Raw genomic sequence first — 24,573 nt, 5'->3', positions numbered from 1 at the left:
TCCTGCACCGGTGGCAATGCTGGGGCCAGGAAGTCCAGCAGATGTTGGACCAACAGTGGCTGTGGGTGGGGGCACCTGGCTCGTATTGGTGGTTGAGCTGGTGGTGGCTGTGGTGGGCAAAGTAGGCCCACCCTGTGGGAAGGCTCTCCATGCCCCAGAGGCCCGTTCATGGCGATATCGCCGGGCCATCCTCCGGAACCCCGACTCCACCAGCAGGATGTGCTGATATTGAATGGCCCGGCGGTGAAATTCACGGACCTGGTCTGGAGTCATGTTAGCAGCTGTGAAGACAAATGCAGATATTCTACATTAGTAACTGCATTGTGTGAAATGGCACAGCAAGTTAATCAGACATTACATCTACTGTACTTGTCACAGCTCATATCACAATACAGAGCACTGAATGTCCCTGAGGAAGCATGTGGCAGGCCAGACTACAAAGGTCACATCACACAAAGCATATCCATAACCTACAAGATGGGTAATAACTGGCTTTGACTTGCAATCTGAGTTCTGCCAGTTATCATCTAAGAATCATGCTGCATATCCTCCGCCAAGACCTGGGCTACAAATGTCAGTGTACGGAAAGCAAAACTAAAGCCACATGGTCTGCAAGTTGTAACTGGACTTGCCAGTATAGTACCAAGTGCCAAACCTGAGTGTGTATACTAGTATGCAACCAAACCGTCACTTATTCACATGTATGTGTAACATACTTGTAGCATCAGTACTAGGTACCCCATTCACAAACCCATGGCCGTGTTTGAGGGGGGGCGGTGGATACACAACTATAATTTGCCAACAACATGTACACCCAGGAGTGTATAGGAAACTCCACACATGTTTGTCTCTACAGACACACCACAGGTCCTACAATTAGGAGTCAGCAAACCCTAGAGCACTCATAGGGTCAGACATGTCAAGAAATGAAGAACTTGGTACACAACATATACTTCCAGTGAGGCCTGACTTACATCAGACACAAAGTTGCTAGAACACCCATGATCATGAATTGCATGCACACTTAGGCCATTGCACTCAGGCTCCACAGACTTGTTGCACTACATGTGGAAGTACATGCTGCTAGGAGGTTCTACTTACTGTTTCAAAATAACGTAGGTAAATAGGAAAGCAGATGTCTATTGGAAAGCTATTTGCTGTACCAATCTTAGAGAATGTGGGTCTGACAGGCTGACTAAATTGGGGCTGACTTCCAGTGCGACTCTTGGTGATACAAGTGTCATACACATGACTATCCACTGTACTCATAGTGGGGCCTACGAGGGATGTGCTACAATCCCTACATGATACCATTGGATACGCATTGGCAAACTCAAAACATGTCAGAACTACATTCCCACTCATGGAACAAGAGAAAAGCTTGCCCAACACATCACACCTTGCTATGTGTCCAACTCACACGAGTCCATAACCAGCAAACACAACACATAACAGACATATCAACACTTACTGGAGTGGTCGGGGTCCTCAAATGTCGCCACCTCTCCCACAGTGTAGGGTGCTGGTCCACCTGTAAGGTATGGAAGGAAGAAATGTGCTCAAAATCTGTGCACAGTGCAAGAATTTCATTAACATTTACAATGTGTAGGCTTAATAATGAAATGGCAGCCATTCAGACATGATGGTACTGCATCTGATATATCACGGCCAACTTGTACATAGTATGGGTCTCCCATGACAGTTACACATATATCTGCACACATACATTGGCCCTAACTATCATGTGGTTGCAAACATGCCCCATAATTGGTGAGCACTAAAAAATATGGAGGTTAATCGTCTCATCATGTGCATCCAAGAGAGACATCCAAAGCCTGGTTACTTGAGGACTGCATTACCAGTCAAACATGCCTTGTGGCCATGACACATTTATTGCACATAGGCCCAATGTACAGAGGGAGGGGCAGGGACTTTTGTAAGCCATCCTGTTGTTACAGTATAGTAAAATGATGTGGCCCAGCTATGGTGATTTGCACCAACCATGGAGATGTGAGGCCATGTGCATACACTTGGACTGCCATCCATATTTGGATTGTGGCTCAACTAATTCCAACAAACATCTTAAGATGTTAGCTGAGGGCACCTTACACCTTTTCACGATGTTTTCAAATCAAGAACTGACATATATCCAAAAAGATCAAGGAACACAATAATCCCACACATTCATAGTACTTCTGTGAACGCTTTCCTTCCACACTCACAAGACTCACATGAGACATATGTCGGATCCACTTTGCTATTATCAATTGACGTGAAGGCAGCAATCATTTTCAGCATCATGTAGTGATTCTAAAGTCAGTCTAGCAATGTCACTACAGAGCATTTAATCGTGCACATTAACATAATTCGTACTCACCAACAGTGCCACCAATCATGATTCCCAGGTGGTCCAAGAGATCCTGCTCCCTGGTGATGAGGTCAGCCTACCGGTGCTTCAGCTGGTGGTCACTCCTCTGGCTGGCATACACACGCTGCAGGTGATGCAGCACCTTTCCCCACCGGATTCTGCGCGCCTCTGTCGGATACCCATGTATCACCCTGCCCCCTGCCTGGATCATGAGCGGCAAGAAATGCCAAGAAGTGGCCTTCCTGACATACTTATAAGTGATATGGAATAGGGGTAAAAGAAATAGAAAGGGGAAAAGGGGGAAAGTAGGGGTACAAAGACAGCAAAAAAAGTAAACCTAAACACTAAAAGAGCCCAACTATCCCCAAACTAACACTACCCACAACAGACTCCCACAAACAAGAAAAACACGAGATAAATGGACAAATGTAGACAAATCACAGGACTACAGTATATACAAACAATATTTATTTCACAAATTGACAATATAGATAGCACACAGGACAAAAACAGCACAAAATCTCAGGACAACACTCTCTACACAGCCACACAGTCTAGAAGGATCATAGAGTGCAAAGTGAAAGTGAAAGTACACCCACTGTACATGATCTGTAAACAAGATATCCTATTACATCATTTCCTGTATGAAAAGTCCCGCCTTTTTCGCGTTATGCATCATTTTTGTTTACCAAAACTGTGTTTGCGTAATTTTTTTTGATGCACAGACGTGAATATTAACCCGCATCCACATAATGATACATGGACTGTACAAATATCTGGATGCGGGCTAAATTTCACTCCTGTGCGTCAAAAAAATGACACAAATACAGTTTTGGTTGTCAAAAAAATGATGCACAACGCTAGGGACGTCAAAATTACAGTGCATTAACTGGTTTGGGGCATTTTTACTTGTTTTTTGGTTATTTTACATTTGGAACACATCAGAGATTGGCTAATTGAAGACAGTATGGTGTTGATGGTGTATGTTCACATGTGTGACATCATACTGCAGCGAAACATGATCCACTACTCCCTTCACAGTATTTTTACAGTTGGCTGATGCAATAGATGGTCATAAGTGTGGCCTACATATATGTGTTGCACAAATTGGGCATGTTTGGCATAAGGAGAGGATAGCAATGTGACGCACATATGTACAATACCTAAATGCCTTTGGCTCAAATTGTGTGCTTTGACAACTAATGTGTTGGTTGACCAAGTGTGTGTGTGTGTGTATCACATGAAGCATAATTGTACATATGGTTGTATGAATGTGACGTCCATGTGTCCAATCCTTGGATGCAAGTCATATTGGAAATGAGCGAGGGCATGTGTGAGTCATACATGTAACAACACCCGTAAAGTGTACTTCCAAGTTTTAGGGTCACGTAGACACCACATGTGACATAGCATGCACCAGATGGATGGCAGACGCTTGTTCATGTCAATGGTCCACATTTTCTACATCCTATGTCCTAGAGTATTGGTAAGAGCTTCTTAGGCACTAGTTGGTGAATCCCACAGTGAGTCATACACATGCATTGAGGAAGTGGGTACCATGCTGTTTGCACAGACAGACAAGGGTGAATCTCATATGTATGATGACACCACAGTTGAGGCCATAGAAGTGAGCCCCAACTATCAAGTGGCTGTGGTGGACCAGCATATAAGACAGCACGTGTCCACTTATTTCCAGTGATCAATTGCACATAGGTGTCTTGTTCATGTGTGTGGTCCAATGATGATCCTGTAGATTGTTGGGGTGTAATTTGTCACAGTTCGGTCCAGGACTCATCATGAGTCAGTGGCAGCTATTCCTGTATCTACTGAGTATCCTTGGTTGATCAATGTGAGTAAAGTAGATGTGGACATGTGAACCAACATGTGGATGGTCCCACCCCGTCACTAAAGACGTGCAATGAGACAGTCAACAGGGCAACCTTGGTGTGCTGAGTGAGAAAATGTCTCAGGTGTCATGTTCCGGCAGGTGTCATTACAACATTTGTACACAGGTTGGCCTCTGCACTTCCCACTGCATCTGGGAACATCATAGCCTCTGTGCTGATTATTCTCACAGCTATTCACTACACACAGCCCATCACTATGTTGTGCGCACTGTGTTGCTGTGTGTGAACTGTCAGGGTCCTGACATTTGTGTATTATTCATGGACATTATCAGAGGTTGCTGGTTGCGCTGAAAGCCCCGTACCCAATCCCTGCCTACGGCCCTGGGACACTGTCACACTTTGTCATTCATGCATAAATTCAACCCAGGCAAGGGATGGGCCATGAGTTTTGCTTTTCCAAGAGGATGTAACTCAAATGGTACAGTTAAAAGGCAGATGATGCTATACAATGTATTTGGGTATGCATGGAAGAAGCCCATGCCCAATGCCCCCTGATGAATGAGAGATTTGCTAACGCGAGTGTGGTACATATGTAGACACAGGGATACTTTAGTGTGACGCACAGACAGTTGCCAGTCAGGCTGACAGAATGCAAGGTGATTCAGGATCCAGTTACTTGACAAGTTACATAATCAGTGGTCTGACTGAGACTGTTTTGAGGACAAACTAGACAGTTGACATGTCAAACTGTGTACGTCCTGTGTTTTTGAAGGTGACAAATGAACCCAAGGGCTGTGTTACACGGCTTCATTAGTATCAATGCTTGACGGTGTATTTGACATAATGGCAACTCCTATGCTGTTCCATGCATCATCAGGGGCAGTGCTTTTTTAAATGGGTGTTGTGCATGGAGGTGATCACAGGTGTGGGCTGCATCTGTTACTCACCAGTCCTGTAGGTGAGACTTGCATTCTAAGGGCCAACAGACATTTTCACAAGGGGAAGCAATCTACATGTGCTAACAGGGCTTTGAAACTAGAAGGCAGTGTATAAATTGACCTGACGTCCTTGCAGTCAGATGTTCTATGACAATGGCTTACCATAGGAAAGGGTGTAGCACACTGGTTTGCTAATGTTGGTCTGTGTGTGTAGAGGAGGTAATATCAGGGTACACATCTTAGTATTCCAGGGACCTCTTCCGACAGGTGGGTTGTGACCAGGTGCATGGGTGTGTCCGGAGTTAGGAAATGGGCTGACATGTACATGGAATATCATGTGCGCAATGCTTGTCATATGCGTGGCACTTATGCTGTCTATGTTCTGCTTCTAGGGATCTCTGGTCACAGATAGTCCTTGCAAAGATTGGATGCAGTTGGACTTACTGCTGTCAAGGGTCTGGTCAGGCATTCCTGTTACTGATGCCAAAGCACATTGACTGTCTCATGTATGAGGCTTGTTTTCCCCTTATTGAGTGATGGTGTCTTAGTTGTGTGCCATATGCTGCGTTGGACCTTGCTTTCAACATGTATGTGTGAAATAGTTGTGTTCCTATGCTATTGGCCTTCAAAGGAGAAATGTACATGATATATGTCATTAAGAGTGTGTGTGTATGTGACCATTGTGTGCTAGGCATCACATTAGCTCTGGGATGTTCCGTGTCCTACTCAGTATCTCAGCAATGCTCCATGAGGCAACACTCTTATTCTGATAAGTAGAGATGAAGGTGTGCAAAAAGGAATAGCCAGACCATGATATGGTGATTAGAATAGGTGTTTATTTAAATTCGTTAACTAAAGTGGTGAAGGTGATCATATTCAGAAGAAATTATTTACAATCTGTTGCCGCCTGCGTATACCAGCGGCCGTGTTCTGTAGTTCCCCTCCTGTTGCAGGCCAGCATCCTCCTCTTCCTCCTCTTCAGGCATGTGTGGCTCTGGTTCCAGGAGGGGAATGTTTCTTTTGATACAAATGTTGTGCAATATTGCACATGTGAGGAGGATCCTACAGACCACTTCTGGTGAATATAGGAGGCTACCACCAGTGATGTCGAGACAGCGGAACCTTGACTTGAGGATGCCAAAGGTCCGCTCGACAATGCTGCGTGTCCTCCTATGGGCGTCGTTGTAGGCACGCTCTGCAGCAGTACTTGGGTTGCCAAATGGTGTCATAATCCATGGCTGGATGCCATACCCCTGATCAGCTGCAAGAGAAAATGATTGGGATCATGTTGATGTAGCTGGCACTATTGAAAAGACCTTTCATGCAGTAGTTGTCTTGTGTTGTCTGTGACTCTTTTGTGTACTAATGTGGCCTCCTATGCTTGTAGGATGTACCATCTGCATTGTGTTGTTTCCTTGGCTGAACGAGTGTTTGTCTGCTAACCGTTTGTCAGCAGTATGTTTTGGGATTTTCAGTACAGTGTGCCCTCCCTAGCATTGTGACTTGTGATACAGGTGTCCGTGTGTCTTCACTGGGGGTGAGATGATAGTTCCAAGCACAGTTAAAATTGAAAGTGTTGTTAACACATTCATATCAATATACCCTGGACATCCCATACCTTTAGACTTAGGCAATGGATTACCAACAAGTAGTCCTTTGCCATACCGTCCATCCTGGAAGTGTTCATTGATGGTGCAGTGACAGAAGATGTATGAGTCATGTACACTCCCAGGATATTTAGCCACGATGTTGGTGATCAATCCCTGGTGATTCACTATGGCCTGCACGTTGATGGAATGTGTGTGCTTCCTGTTGCGGTAGAGGTGTTCAGTTGCAGCAGGTGGCACAAGGTGTACATGTGTGCAGTCGATTGCACCAAGGACGTGTGGGAAGCCACTGATGAGGTACAACCCCTGTTTTGTTTCCTGCTGCTTCTGCAGTGTGTTAGGGAAGCAGATGTGGCGGGGTGTCAGTCGAATGATGGCATCCAGTACTTTGGGCAAAAAGGCAAAGAAGGATGGTTGTGATATTCCGCCAACCAGGCCACCAGTTGTTTGGAAAGAGCCACTTGCCAGCATATGTAGTACGGCAAGCAGCTTTGTTTCTGTTGGGATGGTGCGGGGTGTCACCAAAGTGGGGGCCAACTGCTGTTCAATGTTGCGCAGCAGCTGCAGAATAGCCTGCCAGTTCAACGGGTACCTCTGGATGATGTCGTGTTCCCTGAGGCCCTGAAGGGTGGTTCTTGGGCGGAATATCCTCTCCTGCCTTCTGCACTGCCTTTGGGGTCCCTGCTGGTGTTGTTGTAGCTGCTGTTGTTGCTGCTGGGCTCTGCGTCTGCGTGCACGCTGGATTAGTATCACCTCCATGGCTCCCTGTTGCTGCTCTGCTGCTCTGCTGTTTGTTCTGTGTGTTCTGATTAAATACAGGTGTGTTTGCCCCATTTTAATGCCTGCCCTGACCCAGGCGTTAATTTTTTACGCAAATCGGGCTGTGTGTCATTTTCTGGCTCCGCCTCCCGGCCGTGCGTAATTTTTGCCCGAAAGCATAAATACGACGCACAGCCCTTTAAGCCATTTTTTGGACGGGAACGCCTACCTTGCATATAATTAACGCAAGGCGGGTTGCCGCATCCAAAAAATGACACACACGGCGGAATTTTGTCGTCCGCGGGCTCGTGCGTCAAAGTTTAAATACGGGGCAACGTTTGCGCAGATTGTGTGTCAAAATTTTTGACGCACAATCGGCACAGACGGAGTAGAAATATGCCCCTCAATGCTTCTAAGCTCTCTTTTATAGTTATTTCTTTAAAATTTCATAACTCAAGTTCTACTTATTGGACTTTTGTCATTCGGGATTTGTTTTATTTATTCAATTTATATTTGGCAGACCTGTGCTTGCAATTGGAATCTACCAACTCCCATCCTCCCAGGTTGGGCCAACAACTTATAACTTCATTTCTATATGCAGGCAACATCGTCCTATTGAATTTTTCTGGCACAGGCCTGCACAAACAGTTAAATTCTCTCAATCAACACTGCTCCTCAAATGAATTATCTGGTAACTTTGAGATAATAAAGGTAATCATTTTTGGAAAACGACTAATCAAGGAAAAGCAATGGCGCCATGGGGGAAGACCGAAGCAGTAACTGCAAATATCTTGGTGTTTGGCTACAGGACCGCTGGTCTGATCTACTGCATTTTAATTCCTTGAATGCAAGGATGGTGTCTCCAATCGCAGCTCTTCAAGGCCTGGCGACCATACTGCAAAGTCCAACCTGGCAGCCACTGCTTACTGCAATTAAGGCAAAGTTCCTTCCAACGCTAACAAATGGCTTGGAATCTTTTCCTGGAAAGTTTACTTGCTTTTTGAACACTGCACAGAGTAAAGGTTTCCGCCAAATTTTTTCACTTCCACAAAGTACTTCTCTGGCATAAATTACACTAGAATTCGGCCTCTAGGATCAAGAACTTGTAGAAGATGGTGCTTTTCTCAAATTTGTCTCCCTGTTGAGGCAGGCAAAGTGAACTCACCTAGAGTCTTAGGCCCATATTTATACTTTTTTAGCACTGCATTTGCGTCGTTTTTTTTACGCAAAATCGGCGCAAACTTACAAACTGCAATTGTATTTTGTAGGTTTGCGCCATTTTTGCGTCAAAATATTACAGAAATGCGGCGCTAAAAAAGTATAAATATGGGCCTTAATGTGGCATGAAATTGGCCATAACGCACCCTGGAAACCAAGCTTCTGGTCGGAGAGAATTGTGGCGACACAAACATCTGCATGTGGAGCAACATTGGCAAAAAAGCCTACCACATCAGGCTTTTAACCAAGCACTGAATAAACAAATCAAGCAGCTCCTTTAGTTCAATGACAAAGCCAAGTTTAGATCACACAGTCATGCATGGATGCCTTTTAATAACTACAAGGTTCCAGCTGCCAGTTGTACATGGGTGCCTTGCTAAAAAAGCACCTAAAAATAAAAGTGCTGCATGCCAGACTCGGGCTGTTCCCATCACTCAATGCAGTTCTAAAATGGCCTCAATCTTCAAACATCAATATTGATGCAGGGTCTGTTCATACTCCTGTAAAGATTTCCAACATATACTTTCCATATGCCCGGCATTACTACCTTGAAGTAAAATCTACCACCAAAACATCTTTAATGCCAATGGCAGTAGATCCTACCACCAAGCAATCTTGTTTTGCCTGAAGGGGCTGACTCCACAACACATGGCATGGTTTGCTATATGAATTTTAAAAGCAGACTTTTTGCTTAAACCACAACTAACCAAGCAGGAATCTAGAACGCGGCATATATACAACTCTTCATATATACTCGACTCTCCTCCTTTACCCTCCCATGGGCTCAATGACATGCCATATAACAATCTGCACCGCACCTTATATATTTCCATCGACTGCCAAGCATTATTGATCGCTATGCTTTTGAACTAACGCACTTAAAACAGTGGGTTGACATTAGAACACAGAATTAGCATGGCTAGTAGGGTCAGCAGTAGTTCACATTCTTCCACCAGACCCCATCCCCCTTGAACACAAAGCATTGTAGTATTTAAATTTAGCTGGCTTCGAATGCTCGGCTTTTTAGTCTACCATGGGATCTTTTAACTTTATCTTGTTTCCTTTGTATCTTTTCTTTTTCAATCTCATGCTTTTGACTGAATGTAATGGTTTGTCTGTACTTTATGTTTTGTTGCTGATTGCAATGGTTTTTATTAATTGTACAAATAAAATAATGTAATAAATTATTTATTAATATCAGAGTTATCTTTCTAACGTGTGTAATCTTCTTGAGTGATGTTTTCACTGTTTTACTGTTTGAAGTGTTGCACAAACACTTTCCACCTTGCCTCTAAGATAAGCCTGCTGCTTTGTGCCAAGCTACCAGAGGGTGAACACAGCTTGATTTATGGTTTGCTTGTGCCTTACCCTGACTAGGACCATGGTTGCTGCTGACCATGGTTCTCGCCCAAGTCACCCAACAACCCAGTTTCTAACACCAGTTGAGTGATGAATATAAACAGACCATATAACTCTTCACAAATAATAGCATTTGGGAACATTTTAGCATTTATTCACGTTTAGAAGTTGAGTGCCAACTGAACTCTATCAGGGGCATATTTATGAGCCCTTAGCGCCACCGGAGAGTCACTTTTTGTGCCACAGCATAACTGTTGCATTTTGACGCTGCCTCAGATTTACGAGTGTTCGTAACCCTAACGCAGCACCAAAATCGGTGGCGTTAACAAGACACAACGAGGAGGAATACCCCTCGTTTTTTTGCTTTTTCTATGTGCTGCATTCTGCAGCACGCATAGAAAGAGCAAAATGCCAGGCATGATTGTTTATGTGTGGGAAGGTGTCCCTTCCTGCACATTAACAATCATTTCAAAATTACGCTTTGGCACTTCTGTGTGTGCATTCTGCAGCACACACAGAAGGGGCAATACTTCTGTGTGTGTGCATTCTGCAGCACACACAGAAGTGCCAAAGAGTAATTTTGAAATGATTGTTTATGTGCAGGAAGGGACACCTTCCCACACATAAACAATCAAACCCCTCAATGCAGACATCCTTGCACGTTTGTGCAAGGAGGCCTGTGTTGGCAGCTAAATTTAGTGCCAGCGCAGGGGACAACACAGCGGTGTGCCATATTCAATTAAGTATTACACATTCCTGGGTTGTGAAAATGAAGGAGTGTGTCACTGCCAATTTTGGCGCTGATTCGTGCTCCATCATTTCTTTATATATGGGCCTCAGGCCCTGATTTATCCTTTTTGGTGCAAAACTGCACTACAGCGGTTTTGCACCAAAAAGTTTAGCACCGCTTGCACCATTTCTGAGCACCAGCCGGGCACCATATTTATGGAATGGTGCAAGCCGGTGCAAAGGGTAGGCTAGCGTAAAAAAAATGACGTTAGCTGGGTGGGGCTGGCGGTATGGAAGAAGGGGGTATTGCTAAAACAAATGGCGTTAGGCAGGTTAGAGTAAAAAAAAAAATATTCATACTACATGACTCCTGTCTTAGGAAAGACAGGAGTCATGCCCACCTCCCCAATGGCCAGCACAGTGGACCAGGGTCCCCTGGGCGTGGCCATTGCACCCGGTGCCATGTAAGGGGTCCCATTTCAGGGCTTCCAATGGCACTTAAAAAAAAAATACTTACCTATACTTACCTGGGATGGGTCCCCCATCCTCCGCTGTCCCACTAGTGGGGGGTGGGGGTGTCCCTGGGGCCTGGGGGAGGCACCTGTGGACTTATTCCATGGTGTTCCAACATGGAAATAGGCCCACAGGTCCCCTAACGCCTGCCCTGACCAAGGCGTTAAATAATGACCCCCTCCTTCCCCCCGTCTGTGATTTTAGCACAGCTGATAAATATGGCGCTATGGCCACAGAGTCATTTTTTGCACGGAAACGCCTACTTTGCATCTCATTGACGCAAAGTAGATTTCCACGTCCAAAAAATGACTAACTATAAATTTGGCACTTAACGGGTCTAGCGCCAGAGTATAAATATGGAGTTAGTTTTGCACCAAATTTGCGTAAAAACATTACGCTAATTCGGTGCAAAACAAGAATAAATATGCCCCTCGTTGTCTACACAAGCTGTCGCCACCATGTCCGACCTATTTGTAAAAGCCTATGCAAACTTATTCTCAAGGTGTAATGTGTAAAATGGGTGCAGATAACATTTTCTGCCTGTAGTTGCTGTCAAGCGCAAAAACACATCGTAGTACGGCGCAGATATTATGGGGCATATTTATACTCTGTTTGCGCCGAATTAGCGTCGTTTTTTTCGACGCAAATTCGGCGCAAAACTAACGCCATATTTATACTTTGGCGTTAGACGCGTCTAGCGCCAAAGTATGAGGAAAGAGCGTCATTTTTTGGCGTGAACGCCTTCCTTGCGTTAATGAGATGCAAGGTAGGCGTTCCCGTCTAAAAAAATGACTGCGCCGCAAATGCGTCGTATTTATACTCCCGGGCAAAAATGACGCCCGGGAGTGGGCGGGGCAAAAAACCCCGCATTTGCGCCGGATTTTAGCACCTGGGTCAGGGCAGGCGTTAAGGGACCTGTGGGCTCAAAATGAGCCCACAGCTGCCCTCCCATGCCCCCAGGGACCCCCCCTGCCACCCTTGCCCACCCCAGGAGGACACCCAAGGATGGAGGGACCCACCCCAGGGACATTCAGGTAAGTTCAGGTAAGTATAATTTTTTTTGTTTTTTTTTTGGCATAGGGGGGCCTGATTTGTGCCCCCCTACATGCCTCAATGCCCAATGACCATGCCCAGGGGACATGGCCATTGGGCAAGGGGGCATGACTCCTGTCTTTACTAAGACAGGAGTCATGTAAATGGCGTCTGGGCGTCGTTAAAAATGGCGCAAATCGGGTGGAGGCGATTTTTTGCGTCAACCTGACTTGCACCATTTTTAAGACGCCCTAGCGCCATTTTTCCCAACGCCGGCGCTGCCTGGTGTACGTGTTTTTTTTCCACGCACACCAGGCAGCACCGGTCTGCTTGCGCCGGCTAACGCCATACAATAAATACGGCGCCCGCATGGCGCTTCAGAATGGCGTTAGCCGGCGCAAAACTTTTTGACGCTAAACTGCGTTAGCGCAGTTTAGCGTCAAAAAGTATAAATACGGGCCTATATTTGCACTAACCTGTTTTGCACTAAGTAACATCACATGGGTGTGAATTACTATGGAATGCTCTTGCTAATGCACATATAATTAGCATACAATCAGCCTTATACTGCGTTGAGTACCCACAAGATTGGTCCCTTGTTCAGTTGAAACCATGTGTCCATCTTACCGCATGCAGAACAATAACTCACCATGCCACTATCATGGCCTTGGAGAATAGTGTCCCACACTGGATCGTCAATTACTGATTTTTTATCATGCATATCCAGAAGCTGGCTGACACTACGATGTAGGGAATTCTGAGAAAAAGTCTGACTGAGTTGACCTTGGCTTGGTATTCGAAGGACAGACATGTTCCTTTCACTCTGAGTAGGTGGGTGTGATTCTGATTCCGGCATTTTTGTGTCTAGCATTGCCTGTGAAAACAGAAACTTTTTGTTACACTTCTTAAACACAAAGATTAGCACAAGCCTACAGGTTTGCCCTTGGCATGCCAGCAATTTTTTATATTTTTTGTAAATATGTACAATAAGCATTCAAAGTGGGAAAGTAATAAAACGAAAAATGGCACAGTCTAAAGATGCATATGTTTGCAGACTTGGGAAAGCGTGCAGAGGTCCGTCTTTAAAAAAAGATAAAATGTAGAGATATAACACTCTTCTGTACCACAGCACAAATATCCACAACAAGGGCCCAAAAGGCCTGGCACCATATATATATTGAGGCGTTTCATTGTCCTTGCGTCACATAAGGTGAGGCAAGGCAGTGCAATTCCTTAATTCATGGCTTTGTAAAGGAATGCAATGCAACGCCGCTGCTAGTACCCTGTTTCATTACATTTCGAGCTGGGGGCGTTCTATAGGTGTGGGGAATGGTTATTCCCATGCAGCTATCCAGGTATTTGACTCAATTCCAGATGTACAAAGGTGTGCAAACCTGGGATTTGCATCAAATCTGTACGCCTCCCAGAGAAAGATTTATCTCCATGCTGATCATAAACCCGGACAATGTCGTGCACAGATGTGTATATGAGTAAAATGGCATCACTCACATTGCAAGTGAGGCAATGGCTAAAGTGGGCTGACCCACAGACCTATGCTATAGGCAGTGGTAAGTGGAAGCAAAATTTGAATAACAGCTGAGCACACTAATGGATGAAGAGGGCTGCTGCAAAGCCCCTCCCTTTATGTTTATGTACGTATATATGTAGGTATTTTAAAATAAATTTTGATATGTGACTCTGGCACAACAACTAAAGATGTCTCTAGGCCTGACCTATAAATGAGAAAAACAGCACCAGCTGTAATTTTTCCCTCTGAAAAGTGAACCTAAGGCAGCAAATTCAAAAGGGAATCACAAGTATTTTAGAAGTGTGAGAACTATTTCTAAATGCTTAATAAAGCAAACAGAGGCAGAACTGGCATGTTAAAAAGTGAATTCATTTGATTTAACTGAAAATCTCATGCAGTGACTACCTCTTGGCAATGGGTATCACTAAAGAATGTGCAGTGACGTTACCACCCTTGTAAGTCATGCAGTCGTGGCTGACAGGAGGGAAAAGGGACGGCGTGGCGTGTGGCGGGGAGAGTGGGGGTTGGACCCCCCCAAAAAAAAATATATATCAAACCTACCTTTTTCCTGCTCTACTCCATCTTTGCAGGCTGCAGGCAGGTCTGCCCTGTTGCCAATCCTGATGCTGTTCAAAGCAGCATTAGGATTGGCTGTGAGCGCCCAGGCAGACTGGGAGCCTGTGTATGCTCTCTCCAGCCCAGCAACACAGTGCTTAACCTCCTTCACAGTGCGCATGTATGTTTGGCCAGCCTGAGACGGCCACCCAAACATACTTGCGCACTGAGCGGGAGTGCTGTGCACATCACGCCCGTGGCCCTGCCCACTTTTATAGAAACAACATTATAAACTGGGTTTATTATGTTGTTTCTATAAAAGTTGAATTTATATGCAAGTCCACTGGTTTGCAGCTCATAGCGCTCCTGAAGTCTTGGATTCACAGGACCAAGCAGAGCCGGCTCTGCATTCTTCCCTTAGAAACAGGTTTTCCTTTCTGCTAGGCAATACGGAGCCTTAAGTATGTGTGAAAACAAGAATATATTTCGTGTTTGTCACGATGAATTGTTATCATCTGCATGAAGGGAAAATTCTTTAAATGCAGTCAGTCAGTAAGCCAGCCTGACTGGCTGACTATTCATATGCAGTCAAAATAAAAAACAGTTAAAAAAGAGCTGTCCTTGAAAACAACTAAAATGAAATATTATTTTTGCCTCTGGGTCTCTGATGGTGGTGGCTCTATCGACAGCTTCTAAAGGAAACAGAAATTATCACAATCGTTACTTTTTTAATTGATTATAGCGGGTCTTTTTTAAATGCTTTAAAAACATTTAATCAGGCCACACACAATGGCGCAGCGACCTGGCTTAGTCTGAAGTAGTTCATAGACACGATGAAGAAACTAGGGCCCGTATTTATACTTTTTGACGCTAAACTGCGCTAACGCAGTTTAGCGTCAAAAATTTTTGCGCCGGCTAACGCCATTCTGAAGCGCCATGCGGGCGCCGTATTTATTGAATGGCGTTAGCCGGCGCAAGCAGACCGGCGCTGCCTGGTGTGCGTGGAAAAAAACCACGTACACCAGGCAGCGCCGGCGTAGGGAAAAATGGCGTTAGGGCGTCTTAAAAATGGTGCAAGTCAGGTTGACGCAAAAAATCGTCTTAACCCGATTTGCGCCATTTTTAACGACGCCCAGACGCCATTTACATGACTCCTGTCTTAGTAAAGACAGGAGTCATGCCCCCTTGCCCAATGGCCATGCCCAGGGGACTTCTGTCCCCTGGGCATGGTCATTGGGCATTGAGGCATGTAGGGGGGCACAAATCAGGCCCCCCTATGCCAAAAAAAATATATAAAAAAAAATATATATATACTTACCTGAACTTACCTGAATGTCCCTGGGATGGGTCCCTCCATCCTTGGGTGTCCTCCTGGGGTGGGCAAGGGTGGCAGGGGGGGTCCCTGGGGGCATGGGAGGGCAGCTGTGGGCTCATTTTGAGCCCACAGGTCCCTTAACGCCTGCCCTGACCCAGGCGCTAAAATCCGGCGCAAATGCGGGGTTTTTTGGTCTGCCCGCTCCCGGGCGTGATTTTTGCCCGGGATTGTAAATACGACGCATTTGCGTCGCAGTCAGTTTTTTGGACGGGAACGCCTACCTTGCATCTCATTAATGCAAGGAAGGCGTTCACGCAAAAAAATGACGCTCTTTACTCATAGTTTGGCGCTAGACGTGTCTAACGCCAAAGTATAAATATGGCGTTAGTTTTGCGCCGAATTTGAGTCGAAAAAAACGACGCAAATTTGGCGCAAACGGAGTATAAATATGCCCCTAGATACCGTAAATTACTTTGACATGACACATATCTGATTAGAAACACTGCCAAGTCTTTAATGATGTGTAAGGAAGCCCTGGTGTAAGCAATTTAGATGGTGGAAATGTTGACAGATCACCACCGGTCTACATACAAGTTATGAACTTTACATTTCTGGACTGATATTTCGTCAGGCATTGGAACTGCTCAATTTCAGTAACCAGTGGACTCTTGCATATAAATTATTCTTGCACATATGTTCACTTCTGGTACACCACTGCACTTTCACTGTGCTGCACCAGGAGCACATTTTCTCTTGGACTTTGATTTTCTATAGCAATATTGATTATACAATATGTCCATATTATTATATGAAATTGCCTTTTGTCTCTGTTCCAATTCATCGACTGTAAATTGGGATGTTGATTTAGCATGTTTTGAGGCTCCTAGGAATGCTCATTTGTGATAAATGAATCTAATGGAACATTTTGTTCTTAATAATTTCTTGGACATTTTGTCATGTTTCTGGCAACAATCTGGCACGAAGCAAATGTCTGGAATTTCACCAACTAAGTCACCTCTCCACTAGTAGAAGCCCAAAGGAAATAACAGCCCTTTAGTAATAGCCTTTTTATGACAGCGGTGCAGTCCTAAGTATCGAGCACAAACGGGCCCATCCCCAGCGTGGGCCTTGGCCAGGCCCATCCACTTCCACCGGGGCTCAAAATATGCTGGCACATCTGATTCTACCCCTATCAGAGGGGTGGCACTCTAAGTTGTACAGTGATGTTAACTTAACGCTTTCAAATAACACTTTTCTTTGTAATACTTCAAAAGTTATATTTTTAAGTCAAAAAAATAAACTGTGTTGGTCTTCCAAAATAAAAGATGTTAACTCATTACACATTTTAACTGTGAATTTGGTTTAAAATTAATGACATTCATTGCCTACATACACGCTTCACTACTTTTCTTAATATCTCTTTAATTTATGAGCTATCTCAAATTGATTATTGCTTCAAATATTTAAAATTATGGATGTCTGTATATCTTTTGCTTTTCAGCAAATACATTTGTGTTGGAAAACTCTAGACTTTTTAGAAGAATGGCCTTCGTTCTAGTCACAGTATTGACTCCTATATTACTGCTGCAGCCTCTCCCACTGTGCATTGACTTTGGACCCTGCCTCAGGGTCTGTAAAACATTGCAGACTAATAGACCCTTCACTGACCTCTTGTGGTTACAGCTGACTCTTGTTGAACCTCTTATGGGATTTGTGGCTCCTTGAGCAGGGTTTGCAGAATTCTGGGTTCCCTGCTGGGGCCCAATAACCTAGCCATAGAGCCTATAAAACCCTAGACAGAAACAATTTTTTAAAACATACTTTTGAACTTGGTGTAATTGGAACCTTTCAAGTGGAGAATGAGTTAGAAACAAGGTTTTGTGCTCTATGTAGTTTACTCGGTTTTAGGTGCTGGGGTTTGGGGGGGCATAAACTCCTTCACAGTAGCTGATGGGTGACAGATCCAATGCTATGTTCAGAGAAGTTGGAGTACCCAAAAAAACATGATGGTGGTAGAAAGACGTAGAGTTCACGCAAGTGAATAAAGATAATCCAGTTTCAAGGATAAAACACATATTTCTGTATCAATTTGAAGGTGTGCTCTGAGAGAAGGAGCCAAGTTCGTAGAAAGAGTCTCGGGTTTGTCAGAGCTGATGAGAATGATCTCAGAGTTACTGCTGTTCCGGCACAGCCAACTGCCATCAATCTTTACACGTTTTGGAGGCAACTGTACTTTTTCTTTCTATTTTCTATCTTTTATGAGTTCATTTGCGTATCTTCAGCAAGCACACGGTAGGCAGTTTTGTAGCTATTGAAGATGTCTAGGGAGGGAGCAATACAGGCTTTGGTATCTGTAGAGCACGTTGTACCACATAGGTATTATTTGAAAGGAATGTTTTAAATATTGGAATATAACACCTCTTCGCTGAAATGTAGTATATAATTGAGACAGTAAATTTTGTGGTAGACTGCCTCAAATACTGCAGGCAGGTTTTGCAGAATCAAGGCACGCTTTTGATAATTATTCTTTGCACAGAGGATTTCTTCCTTTATGTTCGTCAAGGTCTTTCTAATGATTTCCTATCATCTATCTGCAAAGGAAATGACATCACTGTTTTTCTGTCAAAACCACCTTTACAGGAAGCCGGCAAGCAGGAGTATCCAATTTCATCATCCATCTGCACAGGAAATGGCATCACTTTATTTTCTAACATCCATCAATGATTCCTCACCAAAACTATTTTTAAAAGAAGATGCCAACCAAGAGGAATTAATTTCTCATCATTCATCTGCAGAGGAACTGATATCACTGGTTTCCCACCAAAATGATCTTTAGAAGAAGCCAAGTAGGAGGACTTAATTTCCCATCTTCCACCTGCACACCATCCCCTGAGCTCCTCCCGCCTCCCAGGTCTGACTTAATGGCAGCAGCAGGGCGGAAGCCTACAGTTGATACATGAAAGACTAGCCTATCTGTGCCCGTACACACCTATACCATGGCCAACGCCAGGAATCCTGGTCCTCCCCCTACCTACATCCACCTCGCTACACTAATCCAAGCTGTCAACCCCAGCCACTCCACGCTGAACTGTTGCCACATTGCACCTCTCAACACAGAGTGTTCACATGCACCTCATGCAAGTTCTCATACACTCTCCCACCTGCTACATCCACCACTCCTACCAGGCACCACACTCGCAAACACTCACACAAACCAGCCACCCGCTCACATTCACACAGACCAATGACCAGTCATTCAACACTCACATGCATTCTCTTCAACATCTGCTTGTTCACCAAACACGCCCCAGATACATGGGACCTACTACATGCTCTGGACCTGTTCTTCCTCACAAAAAAATGGCTAGTCACTTGCTGCTCCGGGCATCGCTAAAGTCATCCCCACCTGCTACAAGATCGCTAGGCGAGACTGTCAGCACAAGCCTGAAGGCAGAGTTGTTATCAAATTCAAAGACGATAGCTGCACCACGTACATGGCCAGCCCCACCAGCTACATGGAACAGCTCATGTTTAAGATAACTTCTCCCTAGGTAGATCTCGCGTATACAGACCACTATAACCCCACACCAGCATTGCCAGAGACATTCGTTACACCCTTCACCATCAACACCAGCACCATCATCCTCCTCAGAGTACTTTCGCATAGAAGAGCACACCAACAGAAATGGTATGATGTCTCTAAAAAAAAAAAAAAAGCATAGAAAACTTGGCTTCCCGCAGCAAATTATCAAACCCATCCACACTGCCAAACATCTAGTGGACCAGATTTTCTCCTCAATCAGCAATATCACAGTCTACCAGCAAGCAACCATGACAGGCCACGCTCTGATCAGTTTCAGCATACTTATCCCGCTCCGCCACAGACCTACCACCATCAGACCTGGAAAAGCATTACAGAAAAGGACTGGATTCCTATCCCTTCCCTCCACCCCTCGTCTATGCACCAGCCAGAGCACCACACCAGCAACTTGATGAAAGCCATCAAGAACCTCAAAAACTGGATCATAGTATGTGCCAACACCCTGGATTTACTCAAGTGGAATGAAGCCGCAGGAGTCCAACCTCAAACCACCTGATACACAGAAGAACTGAGGCTGACAAAATGCCACTGCAAGCAACTACAGCGCAAATGTAGAACAAGTCAAGACATCACAGATATAGACATTTTTTAATCCCCTCTAAGACACTACCACCATCAGACACAAAACACCAGGCACAGCTCTTGAGGACTGCATTGATGCTGACACAAACAGCAGCAAGGAAATCTTCACCATCATCAAAGATTTCACTGCACCTCTTGCCTTGCCACCTTCAGCAACATCACTCCCTTGCAAGATCTTAGCAAGAAGCTCTCAAAGTTCTTCTGCAATAAAATCACCTACATATACAGCAACTTCCACCACCAACTGGATCCCATCACCATTGCAACTCAACTTCCCATCACGGCAGAAGAATGAACTCTAACCTTGTGACCCACTTTCATCAGTATCAAAACCACCGCTACTATGAAGACCCTCCATTCCCAGGCCCCATCTGAACTTTGCCCACCACGCCTTTACCAAAGGACTTCTACTGATCAGTGTAGCACTAACACCCATCCTCATTGCCTCCATCGACTTAGCCATGTTCCAAGACACCAGGATACACACCACCATCATTCCATACCTAAAGATACCATCAACTGACCCAGCCATGCTCTCCAATTACAGACCCTTCTCCCTTTTACCATACCCAGCTAAGGTCTCATAGAAACTAACCAACTTACACTTCACCGACCACCTCAGCAACCACCAGTTCCTCAATGAAGTCTAGATTCATGCCCAATCATACTACAGAAACAGCACTCATTTCTGCTACAGATGACATCTGCATGATCCTTGTCATTGGAGACATGACAGCCTTCATTCTCCTGGACCGCTTTGCTTCATTTGATATGGTCACACACCCCATTATCATCAGGCCCCTCACAAGACTAACACCAAAGGACCTGCTCTCAGCTAGATCTGCTCCTTCTAACAGATAGAACACAAACTGTCAGCCTAGCACCTTACTCCTTGGAAGCCTGCAAACTCACTTGTGGAGTGCCTCATGGTTCATCGCTCAGCCACACCCTTTTCAATGCATATGTGATTCCTCTAACCAGCATAATCCATGCACACCACATCAACATCCTCTCCTATGCTGATGACACACAAGTCATACTCTCCCTCTCAGACAACACTCCCAACACCTAAAACATGTTCACTGCCTGCATAACCAAAGTGATTAACTGGATGAAAACCAACTGTCTCAAGCTCAACACCGATGACGGAAGTAGTGATCTTTGAACATGTCACCATGGGGCTCCAACTGTTGGCCAGCTGAACCTCAGCATTATCACTTGACAGCAATCTGAACATGATCGCCCAAGTCAATGCCAACACTGCATCCTGCTCCCACATCCTGAAGATGCTGAGTAAGATTTTCAAATGGCTCACAAACAACACCAGAAAAATTGCTACTCATTCCCTAGTTACCATCAAGTTGGACTATGGGAACACGCTCTATGCCAAGATCCTCACGCTACTCAATATAAGACTACAGACCATCCAGAACTCTGCAGCCAGAATCTTCCTCAACCCTTCCCCATGCAGAACTCACATCACTCCACACCTAAGGGAGCTCTATTGGCTACTGATACAGAAACACACTCATTTCATACTCCTCACAAACACATTCAGGGCACTCTGCAACTTAGTTTCCACCTATATGAACAGTTGCATCTCCTTCCATCAACCATTCAGACACCTCCGCTCTGCAGGAATCCTAATTGCACACATAGGACACATACACAGCATCAGATCAGGAGGACTGGCATTAACCTCCTACTCTTCTTCCTCCCTTCTTGAATTTCACATGAAGCTGAAGACCTGCCTTTTCAATTAAACAACCTACCCTGGGCAGAGCTAGGCATACGCAGCTACTCAGTGCTAGGATATCCTCGTGAGTGACAGTGTTCTTCATACATAAACATATCATAACAATATCTCTCCATGATCTGTAAGTCACTGAGAATGTCATTATTTTCAAAATAGGCCTGGAGTACGTGTTGACTACCACTTCCAAATTCTGGCAAAAATAAGGTGACCAGAGAATGGTTTGTAGTTTTCCCGGACATTCAGGTCAGTGGTGGTTTCTGGACGAGTGGTATGACTATAATGTTTTTAACTATGTTGCAGACAGGGATGAATTCAAACAACATGTGATGAATGACACTATGGCACATTAGCCGAATTGAATTGTTTGAGCACTGCAGGATCTAAATGAGTATCAAAAGGGTTAGTAAAGATTTGAGTTTACTGATGATGTTGTTGAGAGTGCTCTCAGTTACTAGGTGGTGTCTGGGTACATGTAATAGCATTGATATCTTTATGCGAGGAAGAATGTGGAAAATTGCAGGTGCTTTCATATATATAGGCTTGTTTGTGTGTTGGTTCTGTTATGATCAGATATACATAATTAATAGAACCTTCAAATATTGTTATGGGGTTAAAGGAAGTAGCAATGTATTCTGGAATTAAAACATGGTAGGATTAGGATTCGTAATAAAGTTTTACTTCATGAGCTCTTTAAAAGTGGGGCAGCAAGCTAGGGTAAAATAAAATGATGGTGCATTTTGGTATGTTTGGTATTTTTATAGACTCGGGGTTAAAAGGTATGAATAGGCTGAAAACAGCCCTCACTGGCGTCCCTTAGAGTGCTATACCTTCTGATTTATAATCTTTTAGAAAGACCATTTTACTCAAGGGTCAGATTGCTAGGTACTCCAATGACGTTATTGTATGCTTAGCTGGTCCGATGGCTACTCACAGTTAAGACAATTTTCTAGGTGGAAACAGGCACTGATATTAGTGGCCCTTTTAGTGCTGGTTTTGAGCTGCAGAGGTCTCTCCAGCTGGCATGAGTAACAGTTGATGTTTAGTGAAATCTCAATACAGTTAGATTTGCTCGACAGATTCTTGCTCTGAAGGTACCTAAGAATGGCAAAAATGCTAATGTTGGGTACAAGCAATGTGCGAGATCGAAGTGAATATGAAATTCCTGGAAGGAGACAGCCCTGCTCTGTTTTTTCACAGATTCCGAGTAGACTTAAAATGGATTCAGGTTGAGAAACAGTTTGACAAAGTTGCAGTGTCTTAGGTTGGATTTCCAGAAGTGCATTTAATGAGTGTTCCAGGAGATCATGGGTTTTAAGATTTATGATTTTCACAACTGCTTCCTTAAGGAAACGGAATGATACCTCCTTATGTGTTTTAGAGTTCTTGATATTTAGCCAGGGGGCCAGAATTAAAAAGGGTATTGTATACAACGACGATGTCATGCCAACCAGAATTATCTCGTTATGAACGTTTGATGACATCTTGGATACACATTAAGGGGCATACTTATACTCTGTTTGCGCCGAGTGTGCATTACAAATTTTGACGCACATTCGGCGCAAACCTTGCCTCATATTTAAACTATGACGCCCGACCACGTGGATGTCAAAAAACGTCAGTGTGCATAATATTTTGGATGCGGGAAACCGACGTGCGTTAATGACATGCAAAGTAGGCGTTGCTGTCCAAAAAATGACTTTTAGGCCTGTCGCCTTATTTATACTCCTGCACCATTTTGATGTACAGGTGTGGGTGGGCCTTAATAAACAGCGCACAGCCTGATGTGCGCCGTTTTTTAACGCCTGGGTGAGGGCAGGTGTTAAGGGACCTGTAGGCTCACTTTCATGGTCTCAGACCATGGAAGCAGTCCAGAAGTGCCCTTCTCTGCCCACAGGGACATCCCCTGCCACCCTTGCCCACCCCAGGAGGACATCCATGGATGGGGGGACCTATCCCAGGTAAGTACAGGTAAGTTGAGGTAAGTATTATTTTTTTAGTTTTTTGAGTGGCATAAGGGGGACTAATTTGGACCCCCCTACATGCCACTGTGACAGAAGTCCCCTGGGCATGGCCATTGGGCAAGGGGGCATGACTCCTGACTTTGCTAAGACAGGAGTCATTTCTATGGGGGTTGTGCGTCAGAAAATGGTGCAAGTCCGGTTTGAACCATGATTTTTTACTCAAACCTGACTGGCACCATTTTTTGACGCACATCCCCCATTTTCCCCTACGCCGGCACTGCCTAGTTTGAGTCCTTTTTTTTTACTCTGACCAGCCCGCAGCGCCGGCTAACATCAATCCTTAAATAAGGCGCCCGCATGGCGCATAGGAATGGCGTTAGCCGGCGCTGGCTTGCGTCAAAAAGTATAAATATGGCCTAAGTCACTAAAGTAACTGTTGAGAAAATTTCGTATCAGAAAAAAATTTAAACACACAGCAGCCTATTTTGTTTTGCATGAAAGTACACAAGTAAATTTCATCTATTGACATACATTTGATTGCTTCTGAAAACTGCAGCTCTGTGTGTAAGGATGTGCAATTTTTCATAATCTTTCTGGATCATTGTTAGACTTTTCATCCTTGGTGTTGTCTCCCTTAACTTTTTGCCTCTGTTTCCCAGGTTGTTGATGTGTGCTGGACTCTGTTTTTGCTGTTTTTGTTGCTCTGGGCACTTTACCACTGCTAACCAGTGCTAAAGTGCAAGTGCTCCTTTACAAAATGTGTATGTCATTGGCTTATCTATGATTGGCATATTTGATTTACTAGTAAGTCCCTAGTACAGCGCACTAGAGGTGCCAGGGCCTGTAAACCAAATGCTACTAGTGGGCCTGCAGCACTGGTTGTGCCACCCACATAAGTAGCTCCG

The 24,573-nt window shown here is 44.5% G+C and overlaps 1 protein-coding gene across 1 annotated transcript in view; it reads right to left on the bottom strand.

Moving 5' to 3' along the window:
• Nucleotides 1-24,573, bottom strand: part of USH2A (usherin) — a 3,586,186-nt gene that overhangs the window by 30,677 nt on the left and 3,530,936 nt on the right. Inside the window, exon 71 of the mRNA XM_069233891.1 lies at nucleotides 13,020-13,244. Coding sequence (XP_069089992.1) covers nucleotides 13,020-13,244 — 225 coding nt within the window. The remainder of the gene's footprint in view (nucleotides 1-13,019; nucleotides 13,245-24,573) is intronic.

The sequence above is a fragment of the Pleurodeles waltl genome, chromosome 5 (assembly GCF_031143425.1).
Source record: "Pleurodeles waltl isolate 20211129_DDA chromosome 5, aPleWal1.hap1.20221129, whole genome shotgun sequence".
In the NCBI taxonomy this organism is placed as follows: domain Eukaryota; kingdom Metazoa; phylum Chordata; class Amphibia; order Caudata; family Salamandridae; genus Pleurodeles; species Pleurodeles waltl.
The sequence above is the reverse complement of the archived record's forward strand: the minus strand, read 5'-3'. Positions and strand labels throughout refer to the sequence as shown.